This window comes from Dicentrarchus labrax, unplaced genomic scaffold (genome assembly GCF_905237075.1).
Source record: "Dicentrarchus labrax unplaced genomic scaffold, dlabrax2021, whole genome shotgun sequence".
In the NCBI taxonomy this organism is placed as follows: domain Eukaryota; kingdom Metazoa; phylum Chordata; class Actinopteri; family Moronidae; genus Dicentrarchus; species Dicentrarchus labrax.
Window position 1 is genome coordinate 31,943,817 of NW_026136719.1, and position 13,987 is coordinate 31,957,803.

The 13,987-nt window shown below is 43.1% G+C and overlaps 1 protein-coding gene and 1 long non-coding RNA gene across 2 annotated transcripts in view; one reads left to right on the forward strand and one right to left on the reverse strand.

Annotated features, from left to right (window-relative positions):
• Positions 1 to 13,987, reverse strand: part of LOC127352060 (mucin-2) — a 47,884-nt gene that overhangs the window by 14,664 nt on the left and 19,233 nt on the right. The window contains exons 24-32 of the mRNA XM_051380167.1: positions 13,124 to 13,363; positions 12,653 to 12,809; positions 12,322 to 12,450; positions 11,839 to 11,986; positions 11,046 to 11,089; positions 10,638 to 10,841; positions 10,225 to 10,506; positions 6,016 to 6,195; positions 219 to 1,965 (exon numbers count right to left, since the gene is read on the reverse strand). Of these exons, the coding sequence (XP_051236127.1) occupies positions 219 to 1,965; positions 6,016 to 6,195; positions 10,225 to 10,506; positions 10,638 to 10,841; positions 11,046 to 11,089; positions 11,839 to 11,986; positions 12,322 to 12,450; positions 12,653 to 12,809; positions 13,124 to 13,363 (3,131 nt within the window). The remainder of the gene's footprint in view (positions 1 to 218; positions 1,966 to 6,015; positions 6,196 to 10,224; positions 10,507 to 10,637; positions 10,842 to 11,045; positions 11,090 to 11,838; positions 11,987 to 12,321; positions 12,451 to 12,652; positions 12,810 to 13,123; positions 13,364 to 13,987) is intronic.
• LOC127352063 (uncharacterized) lies at positions 3,320 to 5,334 on the forward strand. The gene is made up of 3 exons (XR_007881031.1): positions 3,320 to 3,408; positions 4,357 to 4,536; positions 5,248 to 5,334. It is a non-coding gene; the product is annotated as an uncharacterized LOC127352063 (long non-coding RNA).

The window sequence follows — 13,987 nt, forward strand, 5'->3', positions numbered from 1 at the left end:
TGACTACTGTAGGTGGTTTTGTTGTTGAAATCGTCACAGTTGTCTCTTCTGATGTGGTGGTTTCCACAGGTTTTGCTGTTGTCCCCTTAGTTGTTGTTGGTTGTACTTTAGTTGTTGTGGTACTTACAGATGGTGCTGATGTTACAACAGTTGTTTCTGGGCCTGTCGTTGTGATTACTGGCACTGGGGTTGTAGTTTCAACAACAACTGTTGTAGAGGTCGTAACTGGGCCAGTGGTGACTACTGTAGGTGGTTTTGTTGTTGAAATCGTTACAGTTGTCTCTTCTGATGTGGTGGTTTCCACAGGTTTTGCTGTTGTTCCCTTAGTTGTTGTTGGTTGTACTTTAGTAGTTGTGGTACTTACAGATGGTGCTGATGTTACAACAGTTGTTTCTGGGCCTGTCGTTGTGATTACTGGCACTGGGGTCGTAGTTTCAACAACAACTGTTGTAGAGGTCGTAACTGGGCCAGTGGTGACTACTGTAGGTGGTTTTGTTGTTGAAATCGTTACAGTTGTCTCTTCTGATGTGGTGGTTTCCACAGGTTTTGCTGTTGTTCCCTTAGTTGTTGTTGGTTGTACTTTAGTTGTTGTGGTACTTACAGATGGTGCTGATGTTACAACGGTTGTTTCTGGACCTGTCGTTGTGATTACTGGCACTGGGGTCGTAGTTTCAACAACAACTGTTGTAGAGGTCGTAACTGGGCCAGTGGTGACTACTGTAGGTGGTTTTGTTGTGGAAATCGTTACAGTTGTCTCTTCTGATGTGGTGGTTTCCACAGGTTTTGCTGTTGTCCCCTTAGTTGTTGTTGGTTGTACTTTAGTAGTTGTGGTACTTACAGATGGTGCTGATGTTACAACGGTTGTTTCTGGGCCTGTCGTTGTGACTACTGGCACTGGGGTTGTAGTTTCAACAACAACTGTTGTAGAGGTCGTAACTGGGCCAGTGGTGACTACTGTAGGTGGTTTTGTTGTTGAAATCGTTACGGTTGTCTCTTCTGATGTGGTGGTTTCCACAGGTTTTGCTGTTGTCCCCTTAGTTGTTGTTGGTTTTACTTTAGTTGTTGTGGTACTTACAGATGGTGCTGATGTTACAACAGTTGTTTCTGGGCCTGTCGTTGTGATTACTGGCACTGGGGTCGTAGTTTCAACAACAACTGTTGTAGAGGTCGTAACTGGGCCAGTGGTGACTACTGTAGGTGGTTTTGTTGTTGAAATCGTTACAGTTGTCTCTTCTGATGTGGTGGTTTCCACAGGTTTTGCTGTTGTTCCCTTAGTTGTTGTTGGTTGTACTTTAGTTGTTGTGGTACTTACAGATGGTGCTGATGTTACAACAGTTGTTTCTGGGCCTGTCGTTGTGATTACTGGCACTGGGGTCGTAGTTTCAACAACAACTGTTGTAGAGGTCGTAACTGGGCCAGTGGTGACTACTGTAGGTGGTTTTGTTGTTGAAATCGTTACGGTTGTCTCTTCTGATGTGGTGGTTTCCACAGGTTTTGCTGTTGTCCCCTTAGTTGTTGTTGGTTGTACTTTAGTTGTTGTGGTACTTACAGATGGTGCTGATGTTACAACAGTTGTTTCTGGGCCTGTCGTTGTGATTACTGGCACTGGGGTCGTAGTTTCAACAACAACTGTTGTAGAGGTCGTAACTGGGCCAGTGGTGACTACTGTAGGTGGTTTTGTTGTTGAAATCGTTACAGTTGTCTCTTCTGATGTGGTGGTTTCCACAGGTTTTGCTGTTGTTCCCTTAGTTGTTGTTGGTTGTACTTTAGTTGTTGTGGTACTTACAGATGGTGCTGATGTTACAACGGTTGTTTCTGGACCTGTCGTTGTGATTACTGGCACTGGGGTCGTAGTTTCAACAACAACTGTTGTAGAGGTCGTAACTGGGCCAGTGGTGACTACTGTAGGTGGTTTTGTTGTGGAAATCGTTACAGTTGTCTCTTCTGATGTGGTGGTTTCCACAGGTTTTGCTGTAGTCCCCTTAGTTGTTGTTGGTTGTACTTTCGTTGTTGTGGTACTTACAGATGGTGCAGATGTTACAACGGTTGTTTCTGGGCCTGTCGTTGTGATTACTGGCACTGGGGTCGTAGTTTCAACAACAACTGTTGTAGAGGTCGTAACTGGGCCAGTGGTGACTACTGTAGGTGGTTTTGTTGTTGAAATCGTTACAGTTGTCTCTTCTGATGTGGTGGTTTCCACAGGTTTTGCTGTTGTCCCCTTAGTTGTTGTTGGTTGTACTTTAGTTGTTGTAGTACTTACAGATGGTGCTGATGTTACAACGGTTGTTTCTGGACCTGTCGTTGTGATTACTGGCACTGGGGTCGTAGTTTCAACAACAACTGTTGTAGAGGTCGTAACTGGGCCAGTGGTGACTACTGTAGGTGGTTTTGTTGTTGAAATCGTTACAGTTGTCTCTTCTGATGTGGTGGTTTCCACAGGTTTTGCTGTTGTTCCCTTAGTTGTTGTTGGTTGTACTTTAGTTGTTGTTGGTTGTACTTTAGTTGTTGTGGTACTTACAGATGGTGCTGATGTTACAACGGTTGTTTCTGGACCTGTCGTTGTGATTACTGGCACTGGGGTCGTAGTTTCAACAACAACTGTTGTAGAGGTTGTAAGTGGGCCAGTGGTGACTACTGTAGGTGGTTTTGTTGTTGAAATCGTTACTGTTGTCTCTTCTGATGTGGTGGTTTCCACAGGTTTTGCTGTAGTCCCCTTAGTTGTTGTTGGTTGTACTTTCGTTGTTGTGGTACTTACAGATGGTGCAGATGTTACAACGGTTGTTTCTGGGCCTGTCGTTGTGATTACTGGCACTGGGGTCGTAGTTTCAACAACAACTGTTGTAGAAGTTGTAACTGGGCCAGTGGTGACTACTGTAGGTGGTTTTGTTGTGGAAATTGTTACAGTTGTCTCTTCTGATGTGGTGGTTTCCACAGGTTTTGCTGTAGTCTCCTTAGTTGTTGTTGGTTGTACTTTCGTTGTTGTGGTACTTACAGATGGTGCAGATGTTACAACGGTTGTTTCTGGGCCTGTCGTTGTGATTACTGGCACTGGGGTCGTAGTTTCAACAACAACTGTTGTAGAGGTCGTAACTGGGCCAGTGGTGACTACTGTAGGTGGTTTTGTTGTTGAAATCGTTACAGTTGTCTCTTCTGATGTGGTGGTTTCCACAGGTTTTGCTGTTGTCCCCTTAGTTGTTGTTGGTTGAACTTTAGTTGTTGTGGTACTTACAGATGGTGCTGATGTTACAACGGTTGTTTCTGGACCTGTCGTTGTGATTACTGGCACTGGGGTCGTAGTTTCAACAACAACTGTTGTAGAGGTCGTAACTGGGCCAGTGGTGACTACTGTAGGTGGTTTTGTTGTTGAAATCGTTACGGTTGTCTCTTCTGATGTGGTGGTTTCCACAGGTTTTGCTGTTGTCCCCTTAGTTGTTGTTGGTTGTACTTTAGTTGTTGTGGTACTTACAGATGGTGCTGATGTTACAACAGTTGTTTCTGGGGCTGTCGTTGTGATTACTGGCACTGGGGTCGTAGTTTCAACAACAACTGTTGTAGAGGTCGTAACTGGGCCAGTGGTGACTACTGTAGGTGGTTTTGTTGTTGAAATCGTTACAGTTGTCTCTTCTGATGTGGTGGTTTCCACAGGTTTTGCTGTTGTTCCCTTAGTTGTTGTTGGTTGTACTTTAGTTGTTGTGGTACTTACAGATGGTGCTGATGTTACAACGGTTGTTTCTGGACCTGTCGTTGTGATTACTGGCACTGGGGTCGTAGTTTCAACAACAACTGTTGTAGAGGTTGTAAGTGGGCCAGTGGTGACTACTGTAGGTGGTTTTGTTGTTGAAATCGTTACTGTTGTCTCTTCTGATGTGGTGGTTTCCACAGGTTTTGCTGTAGTTCCCTTAGTTGTTGTTGGTTGTACTTTCGTTGTTGTGGTACTTACAGATGGTGCAGATGTTACAACGGTTGTTTCTGGGCCTGTCGTTGTGATTACTGGCACTGGGGTCGTAGTTTCAACAACAACTGTTGTAGAAGTTGTGACTGGGCCAGTGGTGACTACTGTAGGTGGTTTTGTTGTGGAAATTGTTACTGTTGTCTCTTCTGATGTGGTGGTTTCCACAGGTTTTGCTGTAGTCTCCTTAGTTGTTGTTGGTTGTACTTTCGTTGTTGTGGTACTTACAGATGGTGCAGATGTTACAACGGTTGTTTCTGGGCCTGTCGTTGTGATTACTGGCACTGGGGTCGTAGTTTCAACAACAACTGTTGTAGAGGTCGTAACTGGGCCAGTGGTGACTACTGTAGGTGGTTTTGTTGTTGAAATCGTTACAGTTGTCTCTTCTGATGTGGTGGTTTCCACAGGTTTTGCTGTTGTCCCCTTAGTTGTTGTTGGTTGTACTTTAGTTGTTGTGGTACTTACAGATGGTGCTGATGTTACAACGGTTGTTTCTGGACCTGTCGTTGTGATTACTGGCACTGGGGTCGTAGTTTCAACAACAACTGTTGTAGAGGTTGTAACTGGGCCAGTGGTGACTACTGTAGGTGGTTTTGTTGTTGAAATCGTTACGGTTGTCTCTTCTGATGTGGTGGTTTCCACAGGTTTTGCTGTTGTCCCCTTAGTTGTTGTTGGTTGTACTTTAGTTGTTGTGGTACTTACAGATGGTGCTGATGTTACAACAGTTGTTTCTGGGCCTGTCGTTGTGATTACTGGCACTGGGGTCGTAGTTTCAACAACAACTGTTGTAGAGGTCGTAACTGGGCCAGTGGTGACTACTGTAGGTGGTTTTGTTGTTGAAATCGTTACAGTTGTCTCTTCTGATGTGGTGGTTTCCACAGGTTTTGCTGTTGTTCCCTTAGTTGTTGTTGGTTGTACTTTAGTTGTTGTGGTACTTACAGATGGTGCTGATGTTACAACGGTTGTTTCTGGACCTGTCGTTGTGATTACTGGCACTGGGGTCGTAGTTTCAACAACAACTGTTGTAGAGGTTGTAAGTGGGCCAGTGGTGACTACTGTAGGTGGTTTTGTTGTTGAAATCGTTACTGTTGTCTCTTCTGATGTGGTGGTTTCCACAGGTTTTGCTGTAGTCTCCTTAGTTGTTGTTGGTTGTACTTTCGTTGTTGTGGTACTTACAGATGGTGCAGATGTTACAACGGTTGTTTCTGGGCCTGTCGTTGTGATTACTGGCACTGGGGTCGTAGTTTCAACAACAACTGTTGTAGAGGTCGTAACTGGGCCAGTGGTGACTACTGTAGGTGGTTTTGTTGTTGAAATCGTTACAGTTGTCTCTTCTGATGTGGTGGTTTCCACAGGTTTTGCTGTTGTCCCCTTAGTTGTTGTTGGTTGTACTTTAGTTGTTGTGGTACTTACAGATGGTGCTGATGTTACAACGGTTGTTTCTGGACCTGTCGTTGTGATTACTGGCACTGGGGTCGTAGTTTCAACAACAACTGTTGTAGAGGTCGTAACTGGGCCAGTGGTGACTACTGTAGGTGGTTTTGTTGTTGAAATCGTTACAGTTGTCTCTTCTGATGTGGTGGTTTCCACAGGTTTTGCTGTTGTCCCCTTAGTTGTTGTTGGTTGTACTTTAGTTGTTGTGGTACTTACAGATGGTGCTGATGTTACAACGGTTGTTTCTGGACCTGTCGTTGTGATTACTGGCACTGGGGTCGTAGTTTCAACAACAACTGTTGTAGAGGTCGTAACTGGGCCAGTGGTGACTACTGTAGGTGGTTTTGTTGTTGAAATCGTTACGGTTGTCTCTTCTGATGTGGTGGTTTCCACAGGTTTTGCTGTTGTCCCCTTAGTTGTTGTTGGTTGTACTTTAGTTGTTGTGGTACTTACAGATGGTGCTGATGTTACAACAGTTGTTTCTGGGCCTGTCGTTGTGATTACTGGCACTGGGGTCGTAGTTTCAACAACAACTGTTGTAGAGGTCGTAACTGGGCCAGTGGTGACTACTGTAGGTGGTTTTGTTGTTGAAATCGTTACAGTTGTCTCTTCTGATGTGGTGGTTTCCACAGGTTTTGCTGTTGTCCCCTTAGTTGTTGTTGGTTGTACTTTAGTTGTTGTGGTACTTACAGATGGTGCTGATGTTACAACGGTTGTTTCTGGACCTGTCGTTGTGATTACTGGCACTGGGGTCGTAGTTTCAACAACAACTGTTGTAGAGGTCGTAACTGGGCCAGTGGTGACTACTGTAGGTGGTTTTGTTGTTGAAATCGTTACGGTTGTCTCTTCTGATGTGGTGGTTTCCACAGGTTTTGCTGTTGTCCCCTTAGTTGTTGTTGATTGTACTTTAGTTGTTGTGGTACTTACAGATGGTGCTGATGTTACAACAGTTGTTTCTGGGCCTGTCGTTGTGATTACTGGCACTGGGGTCGTAGTTTCAACAACAACTGTTGTAGAGGTCGTAACTGGGCCAGTGGTGACTACTGTAGGTGGTTTTGTTGTTGAAATCGTTACGGTTGTCTCTTCTGATGTGGTGGTTTCCACAGGTTTTGCTGTTGTTCCCTTAGTTGTTGTTGGTTGTACTTTAGTTGTTGTGGTACTTACAGATGGTGCTGATGTTACAACGGTTGTTTCTTGACCTGTCGTTGTGATTACTGGCACTGGGGTCGTAGTTTCAACAACAACTGTTGTAGAGGTTGTAAGTGGGCCAGTGGTGACTACTGTAGGTGGTTTTGTTGTTGAAATCGTTACTGTTGTCTCTTCTGATGTGGTGGTTTCCACAGGTTTTGCTGTAGTCCCCTTAGTTGTTGTTGGTTGTACTTTCGTTGTTGTGGTACTTACAGATGGTGCAGATGTTACAACGGTTGTTTCTGGGCCTGTCGTTGTGACTACTGGCACTGGGGTTGTAGTTTCAACAACAGCGGTTGTAGAGGTCGTAACTGGGCCAGTGGTGACTACTGTAGGTGGTTTTGTTGTTGAAATCGTCACAGTTGTCTCTTCTGATGTGGTGGTTTCCACAGGTTTTGCTGTTGTCCCCTTAGTTGTTGTTGGTTGTACTTTAGTAGTTGTGGTACTTACAGATGGTGCTGATGTTACAACGGTTGTTTCTGGGCCTGTCGTTGTGATTACTGGCACTGGGGTCGTAGTTTCAACAACAACTGTTGTAGAAGTTGTAACTGGGCCAGTGGTGACTACTGTAGGTGGTTTTGTTGTGGAAATTGTTACAGTTGTCTCTTCTGATGTGGTGGTTTCCACAGGTTTTGCTGTAGTCTCCTTAGTTGTTGTTGGTTGTACTTTAGTTGTTGTGGTACTTACAGATGGTGCTGATGTTACAACGGTTGTTTCTGGACCTGTCGTTGTGATTACTGGCACTGGGGTCGTAGTTTCAACAACAACTGTTGTAGAGGTCGTAACTGGGCCAGTGGTGACTACTGTAGGTGGTTTTGTTGTTGAAATCGTTACGGTTGTCTCTTCTGATGTGGTGGTTTCCACAGGTTTTGCTGTTGTCCCCTTAGTTGTTGTTGGTTGTACTTTAGTTGTTGTGGTACTTACAGATGGTGCTGATGTTACAACAGTTGTTTCTGGGCCTGTCGTTGTGATTACTGGCACTGGGGTCGTAGTTTCAACAACAACTGTTGTAGAGGTCGTAACTGGGCCAGTGGTGACTACTGTAGGTGGTTTTGTTGTTGAAATCGTTACAGTTGTCTCTTCTGATGTGGTGGTTTCCACAGGTTTTGCTGTTGTCCCCTTAGTTGTTGTTGGTTGTACTTTAGTTGTTGTGGTACTTACAGATGGTGCTGATGTTACAACGGTTGTTTCTGGACCTGTCGTTGTGATTACTGGCACTGGGGTCGTAGTTTCAACAACAACTGTTGTAGAGGTTGTAAGTGGGCCAGTGGTGACTACTGTAGGTGGTTTTGTTGTTGAAATCGTTACTGTTGTCTCTTCTGATGTGGTGGTTTCCACAGGTTTTGCTGTAGTCTCCTTAGTTGTTGTTGGTTGTACTTTCGTTGTTGTGGTACTTACAGATGGTGCAGATGTTACAACGGTTGTTTCTGGGCCTGTCGTTGTGATTACTGGCACTGGGGTCGTAGTTTCAACAACAACTGTTGTAGAGGTCGTAACTGGGCCAGTGGTGACTACTGTAGGTGGTTTTGTTGTTGAAATCGTTACAGTTGTCTCTTCTGATGTGGTGGTTTCCACAGGTTTTGCTGTTGTCCCCTTAGTTGTTGTTGGTTGTACTTTAGTTGTTGTGGTACTTATAGATGGTGCTGATGTTACAACGGTTGTTTCTGGACCTGTCGTTGTGATTACTGGCACTGGGGTCGTAGTTTCAACAACAACTGTTGTAGAGGTCGTAACTGGGCCAGTGGTGACTACTGTAGGTGGTTTTGTTGTTGAAATCGTTACGGTTGTCTCTTCTGATGTGGTGGTTTCCACAGGTTTTGCTGTTGTCCCCTTAGTTGTTGTTGGTTGTACTTTAGTTGTTGTGGTACTTACAGATGGTGCTGATGTTACAACAGTTGTTTCTGGGCCTGTCGTTGTGATTACTGGCACTGGGGTCGTAGTTTCAACAACAACTGTTGTAGAGGTCGTAACTGGGCCAGTGGTGACTACTGTAGGTGGTTTTGTTGTTGAAATCGTTACAGTTGTCTCTTCTGATGTGGTGGTTTCCACAGGTTTTGCTGTTGTCCCCTTAGTTGTTGTTGGTTGTACTTTAGTTGTTGTGGTACTTACAGATGGTGCTGATGTTACAACGGTTGTTTCTGGACCTGTCGTTGTGATTACTGGCACTGGGGTCGTAGTTTCAACAACAACTGTTGTAGAGGTCGTAACTGGGCCAGTGGTGACTACTGTAGGTGGTTTTGTTGTTGAAATCGTTACGGTTGTCTCTTCTGATGTGGTGGTTTCCACAGGTTTTGCTGTTGTCCCCTTAGTTGTTGTTGGTTGTACTTTAGTTGTTGTGGTACTTACAGATGGTGCTGATGTTACAACAGTTGTTTCTGGGCCTGTCGTTGTGATTACTGGCACTGGGGTCGTAGTTTCAACAACAACTGTTGTAGAGGTTGTAACTGGGCCAGTGGTGACTACTGTAGGTGGTTTTGTTGTTGAAATCGTTACAGTTGTCTCTTCTGATGTGGTGGTTTCTACAGGTTTTGCTGTTGTTCCCTTAGTTGTTGTTGGTTGTACTTTAGTTGTTGTGGTACTTACAGATGGTGCTGATGTTACAACGGTTGTTTCTGGACCTGTCGTTGTGATTACTGGCACTGGGGTCGTAGTTTCAACAACAACTGTTGTAGAGGTTGTAAGTGGGCCAGTGGTGACTACTGTAGGTGGTTTTGTTGTTGAAATCGTTACTGTTGTCTCTTCTGATGTGGTGGTTTCCACAGGTTTTGCTGTAGTCCCCTTAGTTGTTGTTGGTTGTACTTTCGTTGTTGTGGTACTTACAGATGGTGCAGATATTACAACGGTTGTTTCTGGGCCTGTCGTTGTGATTACTGGCACTGGGGTCGTAGTTTCAACAACAACTGTTGTAGAAGTTGTAACTGGGCCAGTGGTGACTACTGTAGGTGGTTTTGTTGTGGAAATTGTTACAGATGTCTCTTCTGATGTGGTGGTTTCCACAGGTTTTGCTGTAGTCTCCTTAGTTGTTGTTGGTTGTACTTTCGTTGTTGTGGTACTTACAGATGGTGCAGATGTTACAACAGTTGTTTCTGGGCCTGTCGTTGTGATTACTGGCACTGGGGTCGTAGTTTCAACAACAACTGTTGTAGAGGTCGTAACTGGGCCAGTGGTGACTACTGTAGGTGGTTTTGTTGTTGAACTCGTTACAGTTGTCTCTTCTGATGTGGTGGTTTCCACAGGTTTTGCTGTTGTCCCCTCAGTTGTTGTTGGTTGTACTTTAGTTGTTGTGGTACTTACAGATGGTGCTGATGTTACAACAGTTGTTTCTGGGCCTGTCGTTGTGATTACTGGCACTGGGGTCGTAGTTTCAACAACAACTGTTGTAGAGGTCGTAACTGGGCCAGTGGTGACTACTGTAGGTGGTTTTGTTGTTGAAATCGTTACAGTTGTCTCTTCTGATGTGGTGGTTTCCACAGGTTTTGCTGTTGTTCCCTTAGTTGTTGTTGGTTGTACTTTAGTTGTTGTGGTACTTACAGATGGTGCTGATGTTACAACGGTTGTTTCTGGACCTGTCGTTGTGATTACTGGCACTGGGGTCGTAGTTTCAACAACAACTGTTGTAGAGGTTGTAAGTGGGCCAGTGGTGACTACTGTAGGTGGTTTTGTTGTTGAAATCGTTACAGTTGTCTCTTCTGATGTGGTGGTTTCCACAGGTTTTTCTGTTGTCCCTTTAGTTGTTGTTGTCAGAGGTACTGTCGTGGTCGTACCAGTAACAAATGGTTTTGATGTTACAAATGTTATTTGTGGGCTTGTTGTGACACTTAGCCTTGAGGTTGTTGTTTCAACAGATGTGGTAGAAATCGTTACTGGACTAGTTGTGACTTCCTGTGATGTTGTTGTCTCAATCCTTTCTGTTGTTGTTGGCAATGTTGTTGGTTCTAGAGGTTTGGATGTGACAAAAAATATACTATGTGAGCAATGCAAAAAGTAATGTTTCTTTTTTTCTTTTTATACATTGCTGTTTGTTACAAAATAAGTGTTATAAGTTGTTGCTTTCACCATTACGTACCTGAAGTGGTTTTTCCAACTGTGCTGAATGTAAACGGGGTTGTTGTAGGGCCAAGGGTGGTTGTAGTTACGCATGGGTACGTGGTCCTGATTACGGTCCCATTGGCCCCACACTCAGCTGTGATGCAACTTCCCAGACCATCTGTTGTGTTGTAAATGGATTCACCATACTCGTAGGTCTTTCCGTTAACGAAGCATGTGCAAGCTGGAGATGAAGAGTATCATCTTTTAATCATACACATATATATAGATATATAGTATATTGGATAGTTTTTTACAGTATATTGGATAGTTTTTTACATACATACATATATTTGTTTTTACTATAAACAAGTTTGTTTGTACTCACATAAATAGGTAAATAAATAAATAGAAAATATACACTCAGTCGGTATATATGTGTACTTACTGTTCACGTTGTAGCTGCATTCTATTCCTGAGATTGTACAGGAGCTTTGAAATAGAAGGAAATTATGGTCATGTCATTGCCATCTTGCATGTTATTCATTGTAGATGTTTTCAATAAAAAAAATATTTTACTAACAGCCATTTGGCTAATTCCATCAGAAACCACAACTATATTTCAAGATGTAAAGCAAATCTCAAAATGTTTTCCATATTTGCAGCATCTTACATATTTTGTTGTTTTTCATATTTTCTGTGCTAAATACTGCGCAAAGGATGTCACTTTTTTTGAGACGGTTTCTGAATTTGGTGTGTTTTGCCCATTTGCATCTTTTCTCTTAAGTCAGAGTCTGTTGAGCTCTGAGGGCCACCGTACTTTAGAAGATTTATAAACATATATGGGTCCCCTATTTTGAGATACAATATGAAGGTGCTTTCCAATCCCACTTGTGATCTGTGTTACCAATAGACTTTTGATTCTCACAGGTGTGAGAAGTGTGGGACTGTCATGAAAATATGTAACATTTAGTGTTGAGGTTAATAGACATACATTTAAAAGAAATGTAATCATCATTAATAAAGATTCTGGGGGGTAGGGTTGCGGGTTTGGTAATGGTTAAATTGAAATGTCATGTTTAAAGTATTTGTTCTCGTTAGATAAAATTTAATATTTAGCATTAATGTGGCTATTATGGCTCTATGGCTCGTGCTTTGCATGTCCAAATGTGGTAAATGCATCATTGCCTATTGTGTGTTAATCCCTTCGTGTAAAAATGAATTGTCTGTATAAGACATACCAAGAGTAACAGTTGTCCGATGGAGCCTTATCCCCGATGCCGTAATGCGTGCCTTTGTCATCATAGCAGCCACATTGGTTCCGGGCAACGCACTTCATGGTGTCTTCATTAAAGTAGGGCTTGGTTGGGGGACACTGTGGATAGCAGCCTGCAACACCATTAAACATTTTGATTCACCTCAGTAGAAATACAAAAAATAAAGAAATACAACCTTACCCATTCACATACATTCACACACCGATAGCAGTGAGCTACCATGCAAGGTGCTGGGATAATATAGGGTTCAGCCCAGGGACATTTAACATGCTGGACTACCGACCTCGTGATAAGTGGACAACTCCTCTCTGCCACCTGAACCACAACCACCCCATTAAATATACATTTTACACTGTGTCTAAACAGACAGATAACCAGAGAAGCAAAGTCAACTTAAAACACAAATTCCTCTAGTTAAGAAGTTGACATAAGATCTGTCTAATGTACCTTCCACGGCGGTAATGAGGTTGGAACAGTTTCCTGATGGATTCCTACATGTCTTCATGCAGTCAGCTCCACAAGGCTTGTAGTGCCACTCACAGCCATCAGGGGCATTATAGTAGTCACAGAAAATAGCTGCAAGAGACACAAAAATTACTTCTTTTCTCTTATTACAAAGTACAGGTTTTATTTAATATGACAAATTTAAATGTCATGTAATAAATTGACCATTTCAACTTTATTCTTTCCTGTACTTAGATATGCTATGTGCTAGGCTATCTTGAAAGACGACCACCTGTGACTCAGATTTTCCTGGTGTGATGGTGGTCAAACTTACGGCACATCTTTGGAGTTCTCCATTTAATGCAGGCCCCAGCTTCATTACAAGCTTTGGCATAGGCAGCCACAGCAGTGCAGAGACACTCACAGTCCCCACCAGTGTCACAAGCACAAGAGTCTCTCACACAAGAATCAAAGTATGGACCAGGATCAACCTTGAACACACAATCATGTACTGTTTAGCAGAATTAGAAAGGTAGAGGGTAACTAAAATCTCATCCTGTGCTAGTTGTAGTATCAGCAGTGTCATTGGTAGCAATAGTAGAAATAATATAGGTTGTCCTATCGGTGTGAACATGCTAGAAGGTCAGGGGTCACCAAAATGGGGAGACCACCCAAGTGATAAATACAGCAATGAGCACTTAGTGCCAAAGATGGAGAGAAACAATGCCATTTATACAATTTCTCAAATACCATGGCAGTTGAAGTGATATATAGTGTTATGTGATTGTGTTAACACCATAGTTACCTGTGAATGACAGCTCTGGAAGGTTGCACTGGTGATGATGCTACACTGTTTCTGGGACCAGGCTGCCCGGTAGCGGTTGGAGGAACAGGGATCGGTGATGAGTTCGGCGTTTGGGCAGCTGGACGAAACCTTCCAGCTGTTACCAAATTCTAGAACGTCTGCCACAGTCTCCTGAGAGCGTGTGGTGAAGTCATTTTTACTGTTGCCGTCGTAGTTTCCACACAGACCACAGACTTGACTCTGAGAGGGAGGAACCCAGTGGTTGTCGTCACAAATACATCAGTCACATCACAACTGTAGGTTGGCATTTTCATTTGATACTGACACCTTGTGTGTAATATTTACCAAACCCAAGGCAACTGTGCCCTGTCTTATATTCAAGCGTCCAGTACAAAAGGAGTTGCTGACTAAAAAATACCTCAGTATAACAGTGTAACATTTTCAGCCAAATTTCCAAGTAGAAGAAATGTAACTTGTATGGCTGAATTGATGAATTTTCTCTAGAGTCTGGGAAAACATTGTTATTATTATTATTATAGTCCTGACTTATAAAATTGTAATGGCCGATGTTTTAACAGACAGAATGCTGTAATGCTTTAAATTACCAGACAAATTTAGCCTGTTTTGTCCCCACCAGGTCCTGTGGAAGTATGCTGTTCTTAAGCTAGATACAATAGTCACTAACCTTTTCTGGGTTGATGACAGTAAAACAAAGAAGGAAGCTAAAAATGGCTAAAAAGCTAAAAAGGTAGGGTTGCTGATAATTCTTTGCGATTGCAGCACTATGAGTAACCCTTTTTACATTGCACAGAGCCACTATGGTATTTGTTAATCAATATCTTAACCAAAAATATTGAACAAAAT